A 19,879-nucleotide genomic window follows, 5' to 3' on the forward strand; every position below is an offset into this window, starting at 1 on the left:
GGCTGGAGGTTTGGAATCCTATAAAGCTGAAACCACTGCTCAAAGGAAACAGGGAAATAAAAAGGGTAGAAGAGAGAACATTGGTACTTAAGGTAGAGGAATAAATTAAAAAGCTTGCAAATGACACTGCAGATCCATCACCAAGGGAAATTGCAGTGTCATATAAAGAGATCATGTATTAAAAATGTACACACTACAAAAGGTTCCCAATTTACAATGGTTTGACTTATGATTTTTTGCCTTTATGATGGTGTAAGAGATATACATTCAGTAGAAACTGTATTTCAGTTTGAATTTTGATCCTGTCCTGGGCTAGTGATACCCAGTATGATACTCTCTAGTATGGTGGTGGGCAGGATCAGCCAGCCATGAGATAATCAATACACTGACAACTGTTCTATACCCATACAACCACTGTTTTTCACTTTCAGTACAGTATTCAATAGTTTCATGAGACATTCAACACTTTATTATAAAACAGGCTTTGTGTCTAATGATTTTGCCCAATTGTAGGCTAATGTAATTGTTCTGAGAACATTTAACATAGGCTAAGCTATGATGTTCACTAAGTTAGATGTATTAAGAACATTTTCAACTTACAATATTTTCAACTTCAACGGGTTTATTAGTATGTAACCCCATCATAAATCAAGTAAGATCTGTATATTCACTACTCAGGAATTAGTTTTACAGATGTCACTATTGAGCATAAGTCCAATTCTGCTGACAGTTTGATTACTCTGATTCCACTCCCAAAAGGCAGTTACCTGGCCTGCCAGTGCCCATCAAAAACAGGATTCTGGTCATAAGTGGCCTTCTTGCAGTTACAAAGATTTTCTGTGGTCTTTCGCAATTCCTTGCTTAGATAGGCGGAATGGTGGAGAAACTCCATATCCCTCAAATAACTCCCACTGTATTGCCTGCAACTTTATAAAGAAAGAAGTTCATTTGATTTACTGTTAAGATGACTAACAAGACCTATCATTTGTAGTTTAACATGGATTAATCAGATGACTTTCCTAATATCAGAAACTAAATCCATGGGGGAAGGAAGGAATAAGGACAATGGAGTTTAACCACTGAAGTCTTTAAGAAAGGGAAAACTAGAATGGTTTGGTGAGAAGTATTTTGCTTAAGGTAAAAACTGAAGGCATCAGGTTCCTATACAATAAAAACACGACTTGACGGGAATTATGCTATCCATTGGCAGAGTCACAGAAATGTTACTTTGAATAAAGTGGGTTCCAAAGAACATGAATTTGCCTGAGATTAAGTCTTCAGAGACTTTTAGGAAAGATTTTATCTTATGCTACCTTCCTAAAAGCAGTGAACAGCAAAGAACAAGTTCCTTAGCTAGCTAAGGAACCAGCATTAAATATCTAATAATCTGTTTGCTACACAACCATCATTAACATTATCTCTGCTAACACATAAAGCAAATCATATGTATCAAATGCAAGCCTAAGCCTGTGATTACATTAATGATTAACATCTATTATTTACTACATACCTAAGCCTTATGATTACATTAATGATTAACATCTATCATTTACTATACCACGAACTATCCTAAACAATTTAAATATATTAATATTTTTAATATAAATATATAGATTTTTCCACTTGCTGAATTTATTTCAACAAATCAACTTAGAAATGTCATAAAACTTCTGACATATAAACATACTGCCATGTTATGAAACAGATGTTAACACCCGCTAAAAGTCAATAATCACTTGTTAGGAAAGCTGTTCATTAATAAGGCCAGTCTTTAGCAAAACTAAAACCATTGTTTCTTTAGTTTTCCCAATCTAATAAAATATTATCAAGCCACAATCAAATAAAATAAAGACAACACTGGATGGATAGATCAGTACTACTGGTTGGTTACAGCTGTAAACAGATTCATGTTGATACTACGTGAAAAAAAATTAAGCCAATTACATCAAATAAATCATGGCTTTTCTTTAACACAATTTACTACGTGATGTTAATTATGGTCCTTATCAAACATGTTTGGTAAAGACTATTTACAATGTACATGGCTGAGCATGCATTATTTATAGTTACAAAAATACCTGCCAGTTTATACAATAGGATATATACATATTAAACCTATATAAATGTAAACCAAGGACATATAGGTTAAACATTCCTTTAAGTTATATTAGTAAGGGTGGTACCAAGATTTGAATCCAGGCAGATCCATAACTCAGACTCCTAATTATTTCACCACACTGACTTCTACTTATGTGTATAAAAATCCATATTTGAATTTGTCTCATTTTCTTTAGTTTCTGTCACTAAGGGTTGAAAATGTATCACTGTTCTTGAAGCAATTTAACACGTCTTTCTCATATCACTGCTAATAAAAACTACCCACCAGCTCTTCTGTCTTTGTGGGGCAGAAATCTGTTGATACACTACTGTACTTCTCATTTGAACACTAAAAGGCAATTCAGGTGAAGGTTTTAAAAAGCATTTTATACTGAATATTTAGAAATATGGTACACACAGACACCACCATAATATAAAATGCATATAATATTAAACTATTTTCTTATAAACCCTTAACATGGATGGCTGATAGCTTCCAAGAGACAAAATTTTGGACAAAGGTACCAGATATTTTGGGGGGTTCATTTTAAATATCATTTAGTCATGCAAACAATTAGGAAGTTTTTAAAAAAATAAATATGACAAATATATGGATTTCTGAAGTAGAAACTGACATACAAATCTATATATTTTCATAATAGTTCTCATTAAAGCATCTTCAAAGAAGTATTCTGCAACATGAAGTGGAGAGGTCAAATTAGATGTAATGAAAACGCATGAGGTTTTATTAGAATTGTGTAATTCACATACTAAATATTTACATAAACGTAAACACAAAATTGCAAACATATTTGTTTTATCCTCCAAGTCATGAGCTTCATGAAATCACTTACTGGTATAGTTACAAGATAAACCTCCCAATTCTGAATGTTAACAAGGAAATACCATAGGAGCAATAGGAGAAAAATGTAATTCTTTCTTCTGAGCAGTGAAAAAGTAACCTAACTGCCCCTTCGGGATTGTCAAAGCTTTCCTAGAACTCCTGGGAGAATATATTCTTTTGTAAAACAGTGAGAACTAAAACTACATCGCTTTACCAGCACACAGACCTATGATAAGCTTTCTTTTCCAAACATACAGATGCCTACAACTATGAACCATAGGTTAGTGACCTGTACTAAAATGCCCCTAACCATCCATATCCCTATAAAGGCAGTTCCAAAGAGGTGGGAAAAAATCTATTACCTTTTTTCACTTGAACAGCTTCAATAAAATTTCTACTATGAGTTTAAAGAGAATAATCACCTTACACATAAGCAAGCTTGACGGTACTTAAGATGAAATAAATACTAGTTATCAGAAGAGCATAATTATTAAAACATCAAAACTTAACCGGGTTATGTTACTAAATTAAAAAGTTAACACAGAAGAGATAAAGAGGATTTTCTTGAACTAATTTAGAATTTCCTGAACTAATTTTGAGCAGTGGTCATTAACCCTGACTACAAATTAGAACCTGAGAACTTTAAGAAAAATAGAAGCATGGCCCCCTAAGAAATTCAGATTAAATTGTTGTGGGGTGGGATTCATATTTAAGAGCCCTCCAAATGATTCTAATATGAAGTGAGGGTTGAAACATTAATTTGGAAAAATCATTAATTACTCAGGGTGGATTTGACTTAAATAAATTATTTAAAACTCAAATACATGAGCACTTCCTACATGATAGGCATTGTTCTAAGTGCAAATAAGGAGGAAATTCTTTTTTTCTATAAAAATCATTGGATAACAATATATTTTTTATCTTTTCAATAGTTATACAATTTTATTAAAATATTACTCAAAGCTCTTATTATAATCTGCTGTCATGAAAGATTCTCTTTACTTTTCTGAATTATCTTTGTTTGATACTATAACAGAAGAGATCAAACTCAGAAACTTTTTCTCAAGATACGTGGAGAGAACATAAGATTAACATAGATTTTGTTTTTCAAGTCATAGTATATGAGGTATTCTCCATCTTATACCTGGAGTCACAAATCCATAATTTAAAAACTGAAACTGGGTATTGCTTTAAATCCTGAATAGAATCTCCTAAATCAAAAATGAACTATGACTGGTGTCAGTGCTTGATTTAAATTGCCTAAAAAATAATCTATGACACAACCTCAGGGAAGCTAGTAAGAGTGGGTCTTTAATGTAGACTATGTTTCTTGTGACCTATTTAGAAAATATTTCTTTATAAAAACTTACAGTAATGATTTTTGAAACAATTTAGTTATCTCAGAGGAACAGAAATACAGTTTTTTAAATTCTACATAATTAGAAATCAGTTACTATCTCAGGATGATAGCTTGAGCTTTAACATTTTAAATTAAAACCAACTTTACTCGATACTGTAAAACTCATTTGAAATGTATTTTAACTCAAAAAATCAGATATAAATTAATAAATTTGATTTATATCTACTCTTCAACCTAACAGTTTTCAGGTTTAAATTTGCTAAAATTAACTATTAATCCTATATGAGGCTAACTACCTTTTATAGCTGGAAAGTATGCCAAAGACGATGAAATTTTGTTTAAACTGTAATATATGCATTTATAGGAAAATGCAACAGCAATTTGTTTTCCATAGTTGATGGAATTAAAACAGCTTTAAATTTTTTATGAAAGCTCAGTAGTCAAAATAAATATTTAATAAAAATATACACCATAGGAAGATATCAAGAACTTAGTGTTTAAAAATAAAACTTTGTCACATTGTTTTGCCTTCAGTTAAATAAAGAACTCAATTTAGTTGTTTAAAGTATCTAAGAATGATTATGTTTTTGGAACAATTAAAATTCAAATAACACTAGAGAGAGAACACTAAGATGAAAGAGAATCTTATTATGTTTTAACTCAAAAGTTTAAATGAAGTTATAATTATTGGAACTTTTTCAATCTGACTAGACTCTAATAAACCTGAACAGTTTGGGGAGTAAAAAAATCAAAGATAGCTATGATTTATGTGGGGTTCATGCTGTGAAACTCTCAGTATGTAAAAAAATAAAAATACAGTATATATGAGCACCATTAGAAATGTGTGTGTGTATTTAAAACTTTACCTGATTAAAAATTGCATTTCAGAGTAAAGTTAAGGACAAGCACACAATTATGAAAAATACATTCTTAAACTAACATGTCATAGGACTTATTTTAAAAAGTTTTACCTGGCAGTCCTTCTAAAAATCAACCAAAGAACATAACCTAAAAGAAGCCAGTATTCTTTTGTGGTGCCAAGTTCCTTTGTTAAACAGAAGTTACCAAAGAAAAAAGAATGTGTTCATTAAGTGTTTTCAATCCATAGTCAGATTCCAAAGGTAACAGAAGGTAATGAAGTCAACTAATAAATGCAAATTCATAGAATAAACTAGCATATGTTGAATCTGCCCCCAAGGGTTTATCATTCAGGCTTTAGATTATTTTTGAGAGTAGTCAAGATTACTCTGCAGGTAGATTCTTCTACATAAAAGATATAAATTTGCCAACTGTAATTTAGTATTTCTGCTATATTTGCCAAAACTCAGAACTACTGTCATATCTTATACAATACATACCCTGGGGTAACACAGGTATTTAATGAAAATCGTATTTTGATCCTATGTAGAGGCAGCTCATGATAGACTGTCACATGTACACTTGTTGTTTTTTCAAAGCTCCCAGTATAAACAATCACATAAGATAGACTGAAGTTATTTGAAGACATTGTCACATGATAAATAATGCTATTCACCATTTAAAATACGTTCAATCTCTTCTAGTCTTTTTAAAGCAGCAACTCTTTTTTTCTCAATTTCTTTGATTTCTTTTGTTGTTTTATGGGGGGTCTCTTTGTCTGCACTTTTTCCCAATAGTTTGTTGGACTTAGACTGACTTTTATTATCACTTGGTTTTATGATCTGTGTAGGTCTGGGTTCACTTCTTACTTCTTTTACATTTTCAGTTGGAATTTTGTCTCCTTCTACACCTGAAGTCTTACCAGCTGGGGATACTGGCTGTTCTGCAAAACTAGATGAGGATATTTTATCCCTGACTATATTCAAATGGCGTTGAATATATTCTTCATGTGGTGCTAATGCCAATGTTTCAACCAGGCATCTTTCAGCTTTTAGTAAGTCCTTCTCTTCAAAATAAACAACACAAAGATTGTGTTTTCCTTGCACATTGTTTGGATCCATCTCCAAAATTTTTTCAAAACATTTTTTTGCTCCAAGTATATCTTTCTTTTGATTCATCAGAATGTCTCCCTTTAAAATGAGACCCTTGATATGGTCAGGATAGTATCTGAGTAACTCTTCCAAAATTGGCAAAGCCATTAATTCCTTTGCAGTCTGAGAATACAGGAGAGCCAGATTAAATAAAGCACTTCTAAAATCGGCTTGTAATTTTATGGCTTTCTTCATCCACATCTCTGCTTCACTGTCCTTTTTGTCATCCATGGCAAGCATTCCCAAATTGAAATAACCATTAGCATCTTGTGGCTCTTCATTTATGTAGCTAAGAAGGCGTTTTCTAGCTTCAGGTCTAAGTTTAACCTCACCTAAGAATAATTTTTTTAAAGAAAAAATACATATTGTTAACAAATGAATTAATAAGCCTGAGGAACAAAAGCCACTTTCAGTATTTATCTAGTTAAGATTACAAAAAGACAGCATCAAAACAACTAATTTCTGTACCTACATCAAAAAGTGGAATGAAAAAAACCCAAAGTTTTCCCAGGAAAGACAGTTGTGTTTGAAACACTGAAATGATAGCCCACTTCTTTTCCTTTAAAGCAGAAAGAGTGCCTCAAAAATCAGAAGGGATGACATATCTCCTTAGTTAACCATCTAACTGGTAGTAGCAGAGGAAGAAAACGCAATTAGGGGGAAGAGGCCTGGGATTTGCCAAAAATGACATGTATTCTAATCTTGACTCTATTAACACTATGACTTTATACATTAAACAAATAACTTCTCTGGGTTAGCCTGCTGAATTTTCTAGGCATTACATGGGATATATGTAAAACAGCTCAGCAAATAGTAACTACTACTGGATAAGCAGAATGTTTCAGTCTTACAAAATCAGATTTTTAATTACTTCAATTTTTTAAAGATTTTCAAAGGTAAAAATATACCATTAAATCTAAAGCTTATAAATTTAAATATAAATTAGGATGCAAATATTTGAGATAATTTCTATTGCAAATAAATAGAAAAACTTCAAGTTCCACAACTACAAATCTTAGGGTGCAATCTTGTGTTGAATACTGGGCATTTTTCATGATTGCCAAGGTTAGCTAACTTTACAAAAACATTAGCTTTTCTCTAAATTTATGTTTTGAATACCAGGCATAAATATCTTCCTCTATACTTTTATTTGACAGTAAGATGAATAAAAAACATTGTAAAATAAATCAGTCAGCTTAAGTTCTTATCTTGAACTAGTTTTACTAAACTAGCCATATGACATTTGGGGTAATTATTAGATCTATTTGGTCCTTACTCTAATATACTAAATAGAACAATGGCAAAAGTAAATTCAAATACCCTCTTTAACTCAAATACTATGATTTTATGATTCTTTCATTTTTTGTAAAAGTTTTTAAAAAGTAAGATTTAACTACAAAAATCTAAATGTACAAATTTTTTCCAAATTAAAAATTAAGATTATAAATTATAAATACTGCCTTTTGTTGTAGTACTAAAGTACCCATGTATCAAAGATCCTAATTTACTGTCACGAATGATTTAGTTTTGTTAAATTACAAAAAATTGTAAATTACAATAATACGTCACAAAATAAAACTAGATATAAAATGATACCAAAAGTACTTGCTCTTACAAATCAAGGTAAAATACATTGTTCTGTTTTTTTTCTAAAATAAATAGAAATATAATGCTCGTCTCCCTAGAAATAATTATATAAGAATTTTTGCAAGTTCTGATTATTTGGATGGTATATTTAGGAGTAAGAAATTATATATTTCTGTGCATAAAATTGACAAAATAGATTAAAAAGGCACTGCTTACTAGACTGCTTGAATATTAAGTCTTAACACATACCCAAAGAACTAATAATTGTGTTAAGGCATATTACTTGAAAACTTTAAGTATTTTAAATATTCTTATATTTATCTGCAGTTTTGATATAAACTATTCATAAAACGTTTGCTACTCATAATGTAATTTAAGTTCAGATTTCATTATACTTCAAACTATAATGTGTTTAAATATAGAACTATTTTAAGAAAACATACCTGATTCTTGCATTAATATAGCAGAATTGAATAATGCTAGCTTATGCTTTGGATTTAATTCTAAAGCACGATTAAAATTTTTTAGGGCTTCATTTGGTTCTTTAAGTTCAATATGAACAATCGCCAAGTTGTACCAAAGATCTGCATTATTTCTGTCCAGCTCTAGTGCTTTAAGATATGCTTCTTTTGCCTTAAGAGGTTTATTCATTTTTAAAAGCAATTCTCCTCTGTGGAAAAATCAAACACAAGCTTTACTTACAACATTACCATGTCAATGTGTAGATACAATTTTTTTAAGTTTCAACTTTTTCCACGTATTCACAGCTTTCCTTTTTCCTTTTAACCCAGGCTTTTAAAGTTTTCTACCAAAAATATCTGAAAATGTCCTCAAACCTGAACTCATTAGTTTAGCAAATTTGGTTTGTTAGGTTTTCAAGTATAATTAAAGAAAGAAACAGCATACCTGACTTTAAAGGGTAAGATGCGGGGAGGTATCCAAGAAAGGGGAACAGAGAAAATATATTCTTTAATTGTATCTTGAAAGAAGGCAGACCAGACTACATCATAAAATTGGCAGCGACAAGAATGGGAGATTAAGTTTTCAGGGGACCAAATAATAGCATTTGAAGAAGGAAAATAAATATGGGAGTGATGGGGAAATTCCAGTATTCAAATCTATGTTAGAAGTCTCGTTTATAAAGAGCAGAATGAAAATTTTGCCCCTTCTTATATTAATTTAGTATTCTACAATGTATTCTTATAAAATGGCCATTCATTAAAACGAAAGAAAAAACTCCCCAAAACAACAAAAAGAGTTTTTAAAAAAGCTGACTAGTAGTCAGGGTAGGAGGGCACTAGTGCCACCTGCAGGTACCTTTGAGGAACACATGTGGAACAGAAGATCACAGTTTGAAAACCATTTTACAAATCCTTCTAATACGGATCTATTATCTGTTAGAGCTTTAAAAAGTCATTTTGTTTAAGCACATATGTGCAAATAAATTTAGGCAGTAATATGAGAATACTTTTATTATGATACCATTATGTCCTTTAAGTATAAGCATAGGAATAAAATCAAATGAATGACTAATATTCTCAATTAAAGCAACTTCTGGAAAGAGCATCTGTCCAAGATGTTATTTTTTAATGCAGATTGTTGAATAATTCTTCATAGATTAACACATGACAGATTTTATTTATATATGCAACCCCACTAAACTTAGCTAATTTCAACAACTACTGGATAAAACTGAACAAAGACAGCTTCCCAACTTATGAACAGATTTTTATCTCAAAAACTAATGAAATTCTGAATGCATTTTCCCCATAAGAACAATGTTAAAAATTATGATTAGGTTTCTGGGCCAGCGGATGAAGCAGAGTTTAATACACAATTTTACTCAAGTATAATACAAATGATAATCCTTACATGGTAAAATATATTAAGTTCTCTCTAACATGTGCGGCCAAAAGTTTTTGTACTGACAACTAAAAAGTTTCTTTGTGATAAATAAAAGGCATAATAACCAATCAGTTGTCAGTATTTAAGAAAGCTCTTGAGAGTTGGATATTAGAAGTAATTATTAGAAAATACAAGTTTCAAGTGCTTTAAGTAAAAAAGAATGTGACAATAAGAAGTAAATGAAACTAACAAGAAGCTTCTACTCTTTCTTCCGTATAAAACCTTAGTTTGCTACTACAAGTGACAGTCAATTTCAAATCAAATCAATTAAATTTGATTGTAAGTCTAAACTAGGGTATGTTTCTATGTTCTTGGTCACAAATAAGATTACTAAAAGAAAAAAAAAGGCAATTTAGTTCAGACAGTCAAAATGTACATGCAGATACAGCTTCAATTCTCTGTAATACAACTTAAAAGTGAACTACAAATACCTGCTAATATAAGCCTGCTTGAAGTCAGGTCTCATGCTTATTGCTTGTCGGTACAGCTGATCTGCTTCTTCCAGCCGGGACTCATTTGCTCTGATCAGATTGGCCAGATTAATATAAACGTTTAGGTGGTTAGGGGCAATTCTGGCTGCATATTTTTTACCAGGAATAATCTGTTCAGAAAAACATAACTGGATGTTTCAGTACCACATAAAAATAAAAAATAAGTATTCTTAGTAGCTTACTTCAAATATATATGACATAAAAAGGTTATGGTACCAGTTTGTATTGCTATACTGAAATAAGTCATAAAAACGTGAAAGTACCTACAGTATTTATAAAATGTTAATAAAATAATTAATATTTTGTGGTATTAAAGGAGATAATATTTTTTCACTCATGCCAGCTCAATGGAATATTGTTAGCTTTTTATTCACATGCATCATTTTATAAAATCCTAACTAAATCTAAACTTTTGAGACTAAGGTCTGTTAGCATATTTGTATCAGACAAGGAATAGAAAGAACTCGGGTCTCTTTCCTCTCAGTCTAGTGTATTTGTTACAGCATGTCAGCTTCCATGTTGTCAGCAAAGTACTTCCTGGTTGTGACAGGGTGGTTAATTTGTTAAGAGTTATACTAAAGCCTCATTTGGTAGAATTAGGAAATAAAATTCCCTTGTTAACTGATTTTTCAGGTTAAGTAAAGATTATAAAAGATATATAGACCCAAATTTTCAATGAAAGTAAAAAATTATATCTGAAAAAAGTCTATATTGAACACAATATAACTTTAGAATCTTAGGACTGAAACAATGCTTAAGATCATGTGGTCCAACTGTTTTTGAAACATTTACCAAACTATATCTAGTTATTTTAATATTATAATTATTAATGTAATATTAATATATACTACCATTGAGAAGACTGTAGTGCAGTTTTTTTGTAATGTTTATTTTTGAGAGAGAGAGAAAGAGAAAGACAGAAAGAGAGAGAGCATGCACCAGTGGGGGAAGGGCAGTGACGGAGGGAGACACAGCATCCATAGCAGGCTCTAGGCTCTGAACTGTCAGCATAGAGCCTGACATGGGGCTTGAACTCACTCATAAACCGCAAGATCATGACCTGAGCCAAAGTCCGACACTTAACCAACTGAGCCACCCAGGTGCCCTGCAAACCATCTTTTCTGATGAAAGACAGGATCTGACTTTCCAACTTTCATGCTATATTATAATATCCAGTGAATTTTCTGCATGTGTCATTGTTACAACTGAACACAATACAGCAACAGAGGTATATCCCCTCATTTTATTAGTTTCTTATTCATTTATCTTTTGATAGGAATAATGTTGCATTTAGTGCTTAATGTACTATATAAAAATCTCTTCACTTAAAGTTACTTAACTCATTGATAACTTGTAATCAAGAATATCTAAAATTCATAACTTTATAAAATTTTTTAAAACATAAGTTTAATCTTTGCCTTTTTAAAATTTATTTATTTATTTTTGAGAGCGAGTGTATGCACACGAGCATGTGGAAGGGGTGGAAAGCAGGTTCTACACTATCAGGCACAGAGTCCAATGCGGAGCTCGAACTCACCAACTGTGAGATCACGACCTGAGCCGAACTCAAGAGTTGGATGCTTAACCAACTGAGCCACCCAAGCTCTCCTAGAAATTTTTTTTTAATTAAGTGAGCTAGAAAAGTAAATATAATCCTTTATAAAACTTGTAGTACTGTGCTCAGCAAAATAAGTTAAGTCAGAGAAAGACAAATACTATATGATTTCACTCATGTGGAATTTAAGAAACAAGCAAGCAAAGGAGAAAGAGAGGTAAAACAAGAAACAAACTCCTAAATATAGAGAACTGATGGTTACCAGAGGGAAGATTGGCGGGGAGATGGGTGAAACAGGGAATGGGGATTAAAGAGTGCACTTGTATGAAAGTGTTGAATTACTATATTGTACACCTGAAACTATTATCACACTATATGTTAATTAGACTTTAAATAAAAACTTGTAGTAATAAATGGTTTATTGGACACTTTACATTTGTATCAACAAATTGAAGAAAAGATAATCTAGGTAATTCTATTCAATATGGACATCTAGTAGATATGACACAATAGAAATAAATTATGACAACTTACTTGGGGCATCAGGGACTTAGCCATCATGTAAGATTCTTCAGCTTCTTTGGTTCTATTTAAATTTTTATAAGTTCTTCCTACATTCATGTGAGCACCAATATCATCTAAAATTAAAAAAAAAATCATTTGTTGGCAAATATACTAAATAGTATTCAATGTAAACCCAAAGTTTCTAGCAACAAAACACTAGGCAAAAAAATACAAAAGCAAGCAACAGGTCCTGCATCCTCCTTAAAGTTCTTCTAACACAGAGTGATCGATGCTATACTAGAAAATTATGTCATAAAGTACTCTAAGGACAGAAACTGCATATATGACATGAAAGGGGAGATATAGAGGTAATAAAGAAATCTGTATCATTTCTCTTCAGATTTTACTATACTATACTAAGGCTTGTTTCCATTTCCTTGATGCATAGCTCTGGAATTCACTCAAAATGTATGGCTCAACTCTAAAAGTAAAAAGATCTACAAGTGAAAAAGATCATGATTCCTAGAATTATTTCGAGTGTTATACCTAACAAATATACATGCATGGTGGGATGGGGCAATGAGACTGTGAAAAAACTCTGCAATTTTGTTTTTTAAAATTTTTCTGAATGTGGTCAGAATGCAAGTATAATAAAATATTAGGATTCTCCAGTACCACTTAAGATGCAGCAGCCCATCCTACATAACATATTTATAACTTTTTAAAAGGCTGTGTTACTATCAGTATGTCAGAAACTTTTATCTGATTTTCTGGTATGGAGAATCAAACCCACAGCAAATTTTTTCAGGGAAACAAAAAATATGTTATTTAAATAAGAAAGATATTAGGGCCCACTGCATACTACTTTTAGGACACATTTCCCAGTAAATATTTCAAAGGTTTGGAATAAAGATAGAAGAGAGAAGATCTTAAATCAGACAAATGTTATTGAATGAATCTCTCGCAGACATGACAAGGTTTCACATTATGATTTCTACTTGCCTATGACACCAATGATTTTGCCTGCTGGACAGTTTTCTGCCTGCACCTCCTAGGACACATAGGGGCCAAGCATATATATCTTAGTCATTCTCTTAGGATGATAGTAAACAGTCCTAAAATCTTGGTACATTATGTTTCAGGCTGGTAATTGTGCACACTGCACAGAAAATGTCACATGCAGCACAGGTTTGGTTAAAGAAGTAAGGGACAAGATTGGGAGGAAAGGGCTGATTTTTTGTTTTTTGATGTACTGCTGAGTCTTTAAAAAAAAAAAAAATTAATGTTTATTTATTTTTGAGACAGAGAGAGACAGAGCATGAACAGGGGAGGGTCAGAGAGAGAGGGAGACACAGAATCCCAAGCAGGCTCCGGGCTCTGAGCTGTCAGCACAGAGCCCGACGCAGGGCTTGAACTCTCAAACGGTGAGATCATGACCTGAGCTGAAGTCGGGCACTCAACCGACTGAGCCACCCAGGTGCCCCAATGAGTCTTAAGGGGTTTCAGGAGAGAGGTCAAGAGGGAAATAAAAAAAAAAAGAAAAAAAATTGCTTAGGCAAACCATTCCCAGTCCTGGCTGCAAATTAGGATACCTATGTACTTTCAAAAAGTCACATAACCTCAGCACCACCTCACTCTATCAAAATAGAATCTATAGAAACATGATCTGGGAAAATGTTTTTATAAGGTTTCAAAGGAGGTTCTGATGTAGAACCAAGGTTGAAATTCACTGCATTACCAAGAGCATATAAAAATAGAGTAGGTAGTATTTGCTCTTATATAGCTCATTTTTTTTTAATTTCAAATAAATCTATATCATTTATTTTTATGTATTTTTAATTTTTTAAAGTTTTTATTTTTTTAATTCTTTTTTTTTATAATATTTATTTTTGAGAGAGAGAGAGAGAGAAAGAGCCTGAGCAGGGGAGGGGCAGAGAAAGAGGGAGACGCAGAATCCAAAGCAGGCCCCAGGCTCTGAGCTATCAGCACAGAGCCCGAAGCAGGGCTGGAACTAATGGACCATGAGATCATGACCTGAGCTGAAGTCAGATGCTTAACTGACTGGGCCACTCAGGCTCCTCAAATCTATACCATTTATTATGGAGATCAGAAAGTTACTTAGAAAAACTAAGTTACTAAGAACCTGAAAAAAATTAATTATAAAGTGAGAATTTAAGGAAAGAACAAAGAAACTGGTAGTTTAGATAAACAAAATTCAGTGAAGTATTTACAATGTTATTGACATCAGCTCCAATCGTAGAAAGAAAATATGTTGGGGCGCCTGGGTGGCTCAGTCGGTTAAGCGTCTGACTTTGGCTCAAGTCATAATCTCATGGCTCATGGATTCAAACCCCACATTGGGTTCTGTACTGACAGCTCAGAGCCTGGAGTCTGCTTCAGATTCTGTGGTCTCCCTCTCTCTCTCTGCACTTACCCCTTTCACACTCTACCTTCTGTATCAAAAATAAACATTAAAAAAATTTTTTTTTAATAAAAGAAAAGAAAGAGGTTACCTACTTGGGTGAAAGACAAGGCAAATTAATACCCACAGAAATCAGGTTCTTAAAATTATGGCAAGGAGATATTGTCATCAACGCAGACTTCAGACACTAGAGTAAGGCAGCCCTACTTTCTCAAAGAACTAAGGTAGCAATTAGATATCCTACAACAAAGCTAATAAAATGAAAGACAAAATTTCTAAGCAGTTTCTTATAAGTTAACAGAGTTTTAAGATTTCAGAGAAGGAAATAACCATTACTAGAGTAAAGTAAATTTAAATTTGAAAACAAAAAGGGTTGGAAAAGAAGACAAGATATAAAAAGCAATGACATTTAAATGACTTTTAAAAAGCTATAGGATTTCAACAGACAGTCTTGCTATTATGAGTATGCTATCCAAACCAACAATAGCATGAATCTAGCAGTCTATCTTTAATTCAATGTAAATGAGAACTGACAAGTACTAGGCAACTTTGTACCTAATAATTCCTTTTCCACCAACAATGAAGCTAAGCAATCTCACACTGGTGGCCCTGGCATCTATGTTGCTTTCCAGTATTTCCTATCTACAAAATTATCTGTCAATTCATCTAAAGAGATAAACTTAAAAACACCTGAAAACTCATAAATACTCTTTAAACATTTCCATATTGACAACATCAAAGTTGAACTACAGGTCCATGATTTTTTTCTCGCATGAATAATTTCAAAGATTTGGATTTAGATAAAAATGAAATCAAAACAAACCTTACAGAATTCTGGTGTTCCTTGACAAAAATCTATCCTTGTCTTGTAAAGATGTTTATGGAAACTGCAATTCCATTTGTAAAAATTTTATCTTTGTGAATTGAAATTTTTTTTTTTAAACACTGGTAACCATCAAAACAAAAAAACCACAATTCTTCGTTTAACACAACATGTGTGTCACCTTCTCAGACCACTGCATAATTTATAATCTTACTCTGGTTAAGCAAGAAAAGCCTTCAGACTCAATGTTTTATTTATTTTTTTAAAGTAATTTTAAAATGTTATGAATCCCTATTTATGTGCTCAACTGTTCCAAGGTTTTAAATATCTAGATACTTGTTACCCCAAATTTTTACCTCTAGTCCCAATATCCCTTATCTCCAGTCTTATGAATCTATCTGTGTATGTGTAACACTGACAAAAAAGGACTCTTGATATCCCTCCATATATGCCATTTCATCTATCAAATCTATGAAGAACACAACTAAAAAACAAAGAAAAAGCTAGGATGCCTCTAAATACCAAATTCAATGTTTCTAACTTTATGTACTTTTTCAAGTACTTTACGTACATAGAGGGGAGGGGCAAAGAGGAAGAGAAAGAATCCCAAATAAACTGGTTTACCTATTTTCTTAGCCCATGGCTAATTAGAAACAGCAATTTTGAGAATATTGTAGAGAAGTCATACTAATGGAAGTATCAGCAATTATCTCAAGAAAGGCAAAGAGTGACAACTGACAATGAAGGGAAAAATTATTTTAACACCGAGTACTTGTACCTGGCAAAGCTATACTTCACCAAATGGATTATCAGTACCACCCAACAACTCTGCTATATCAAAATAAATTCCTTAAATGTCTAAGTAGCTCTAACATATAATCCAACTCAAAATAAGACAGCATCGAGCACTATAGTTTTCAAGTCACCTGGAATGAACAAACCTCTTACTTTTATTTTCCCAAATATAATTCAAGTTTTAAAAACAAGCTATCCAAATAGTTTTATTAATTAATAATGCTTACCTGGCTGAACATGAGTAGCCTGTAAGAAGTATTTCAAAGCTCTCTCAAAGTTCTTTTCATTTTCCAGAGCATGACCCACATTATTCCATAATTTGGCATTATTTTTATTTACCTTAAATACATAAGCATAGATAGAAATTAGTTACAATTAAGAAAATACAACTCCAATTAACACAGATATTTATCTGGTATACCATTAGGAATGGAGTATTCTACAGAGATATCCACGAATGGGTGAAGGTGGTCAAAGATACAAACTTTCAGTTACAAGATAAATAAGTTCTATGGATGCAAGGTATAGCATGGTGATTATAGTTAACAATGTTGTATATTTGAAAGTTTCTGAGAGTAGACCTTCAAAATTCTCATCAAAAGAGAAAAACTGTAAATATGTGACAGATGTTAACTTGTTGCAGTAATTATTTTGTAATATATCCATAAATTACATTGTACACCTTAAACTAATACAAAGTTATATGTCAATTCTACCTCAATAAAACTTGAAAAGTGATTGAGACTTTCTCCCAAAAAAGAAAAACTTGTGGATCTATATCTATATATAAATATATGTATCTCCAATCAACCCAGATATTTGTTTGGTATATTATTAGAAATGGAGTGTTTGACAGAGGTGTCCCTGGAGAGGAGAAATAAGCAAAATGAACACGGCTTCACCAAATTTACTCTCCTTCCTTTTAACATCAACATACTAAAACCATAGCAGTCTGATTTCATCTGTTTTATATATTAGAATTTTACTAAAACTTTTATTTGATCAAAGCAGCTTGGAGTGCTGGCTGACTCAGTCAGTAGAGAATGTGACTCTTAATCTCAGGGCCATGAATTCAAGTCCCACATTGGACACAGACCTTACTAAAAAGAAAACCAAAAAACAAGCTACAATGTTGTTTGAAAGCTGCTCTATTTATATTCTTTTGGAAGAGAAGGTATTTGAACATGAGAATATATTTAACACTTCACTATTTATTTTTTAGGCTTAGTATAAAGCTGTTTATGTGGTCTATTATGGTAATGGGAGCCCTGGGATTAAAGTTCTAAGTTGATCTGTGCTTTCAGAGTTCACTGATGGGCATGGTGTTCCTGCAGGAAGAGGATGGTAGCTGGCCAAGGAACTAGCTTCAGTGACTAGGACTGTGGTTTTGAGATTGTCCTAGGAGTAAGGATAAGCAAAATCTTGAAAATTATGGGGCTCCACTGGTATTTTAGGAGTGCAGATTAAGAGGAATGGTAATGAGGTCTCTTCTATTTATAAACTTCTGAGCTAGAGGAAAGAGTGGAGCTACTGAGACTAAATGATAGTCATGTGATCTTAAACTGATGTCAAATCAAGAAATGACATTGACTACTGGAATGAAGCAGTATTCTAGTAAAGCCAGGCAATGGGGAGTACAGAAATAGCCAAAAAGAATTTAAGAATTTACAGATTTGAAGAGAAGCACCTGAAAAACAAAATCATTGGTTTTAACTTTTACAGAAACCAAATTTTATGATTTTTAAAAAGACCTTATTCCTAGATGTTGTCCATTCTACAGAAATGCTTTATCACTCCTTCCTGCCAGTGCGTATCTTAACTACCATACTGTAACCACCGGTTATCTTCCACATAGTAAGGTGCCATTTTTGTTATGTATTTTATTTCATTGAATCTAAGATGCCATCATTTCTAAGACTCACCATTAAGAAAAAAATAAGCCACTAAGGGCGCCTGGGTGGCTCAGTGGGTTAAGCATCCGACTTTGGCTCAGGGAATGATCTCACGGCTGGTGAGTTCAAGCCCTGCGTCAGGCTCTGTGCTGACAGCTCAGAGCCTGGAGCCTGCTTTGGATTCTGTGTCTCCCTCTCTCCCTGCCCCTCCCCTGCTCCTGCTCTGTCTCGCTCAAAAATAAATAAACGTTTAAAAAAAAAATTAAAAAAAAAAAAAGAAAAAAGGAAAAAATAAGCCACTAATTGTTAAGATGCCTCTCACTCTAAGATTTATTCTGATTTTAGAGATGTTAAAAGGTAAAAATAAAAAAAAAGAAAAAAGAAAAAGTGCACCTTTAGAACTAGTGAACTATATATAGTATTCTTAAATTTTTTTTTTTTTTAATGTTTATTTATATTTGAGAAAGAGAGATAGAGCCTGAGCAGGGGAGAGGTAAAGAGGGAGACATAGAATCCGAAGCAGGCTCCAGGCTTTGAGCTATCAGCACAGAGCCTGATGCAGGGCTCGAACTCATAAGCTGTGAGATCATGACCAGAGCCGAAGTCCAATGCTTAACCAACTGGGCCACCTAGGCTCCCCTACAGTATTTTTAAACATTCTATTATCATTTGAGCTTCTAACAACTATATAGTATTTCGAAAATTATTCATATATGCTGTAGACATACAACTAAGTACTATTCAGAGCCATGGTTATGGTATATATTATATAAAGAACAAATTTTTATTAATCTTTTGGTGAAGTACTTAAAATTGACAGTTAAATGTCTAATGAAATGTAAAAACATCTTAAACATGACTATAAGAAATCATTAATGACATACTTTCCTGTCATTCTGGGTAATACTTTACCTTCAAGGCTGACATAAACAATGTATATTCAGACTCCCAATCCCAATTTCTGTGGAGTGTTTTTAAGGCATGAGTGAATATCACCATAGACAGACAAACCCAGGATAACTTTTTTAATACACTGTTTAAAAGAAAAAAGCAGAACAAAAACAACATTATCTATATCACCAGAAGCATTTTACCTTTTACAATAGAGGTAAGAAATATGTTAAATATCCCCAAATATCATGTTTGAGTTTATTTTAAGGAATGAGGATCCTTCTAACAATCATCCAACTTCAAAAGCAACACCAAAAAATTAAATATTATGCACACTGCCTTCTACTTCAGTCTTAAATTATATTAAATATTCCACTATTGGTCTCTATTTCAAAAAGTCTGCTTAAGTTTAATGACAAAAAACCCGATAAACCAATTTTTAAGTATGACTTTCTTTTTGGGGCTTTTACTTACAACTTGAACATTCTTAATTGTGTTCATCAAGGGTCTATTTTATCATTGGCTGTATTTTAAAAAATTTTGGCTTACCCAGACTGCATCTATACCACAGATTATCATGACATTCTTTGAATATTTTTACATTCTAAAGCTAGAGTTATTTATGACAAGTCATAGTAAAACTAACTCTTTATATAATAGATACAATATAGCTTATATAGCTTTAGGCTAATTATTTGGGAAAC

At 32.5% G+C, this 19,879-nt stretch overlaps 1 protein-coding gene across 4 annotated transcripts in view; it reads right to left on the reverse strand.

The window, feature by feature from the left end:
• Positions 1–446: 446 nt before the first annotated feature.
• TMTC3 (transmembrane O-mannosyltransferase targeting cadherins 3) overlaps positions 447–19,879 on the reverse strand; it is a 59,694-nt gene continuing 40,261 nt past the window's right edge. Inside the window, exons 9-16 of one of the 4 annotated variants that reach the window (XR_002079109.2) lie at positions 19,197–19,317; positions 16,620–16,731; positions 12,383–12,486; positions 10,234–10,403; positions 8,341–8,567; positions 5,660–6,642; positions 2,384–2,446; positions 447–926 (exon numbers count right to left, since the gene is read on the reverse strand). Coding sequence is in view for 1 of the 4 variants with exons in the window: in XM_019446378.2 (XP_019301923.2) it covers positions 5,828–6,642; positions 8,341–8,567; positions 10,234–10,403; positions 12,383–12,486; positions 16,620–16,731; positions 19,197–19,317 (1,549 nt within the window). In the remaining 3 variants the exon portion in view is untranslated. The other 3 variants (XR_002079108.2, XR_002079107.2, XM_019446378.2) reach the window with 3 other exon arrangements.

Source organism: Panthera pardus, unplaced genomic scaffold (genome assembly GCF_024362965.1).
Source record: "Panthera pardus isolate Hobbes unplaced genomic scaffold, ASM2436296v1 HiC_scaffold_6, whole genome shotgun sequence".
NCBI lineage: Eukaryota > Metazoa > Chordata > Mammalia > Carnivora > Felidae > Panthera > Panthera pardus.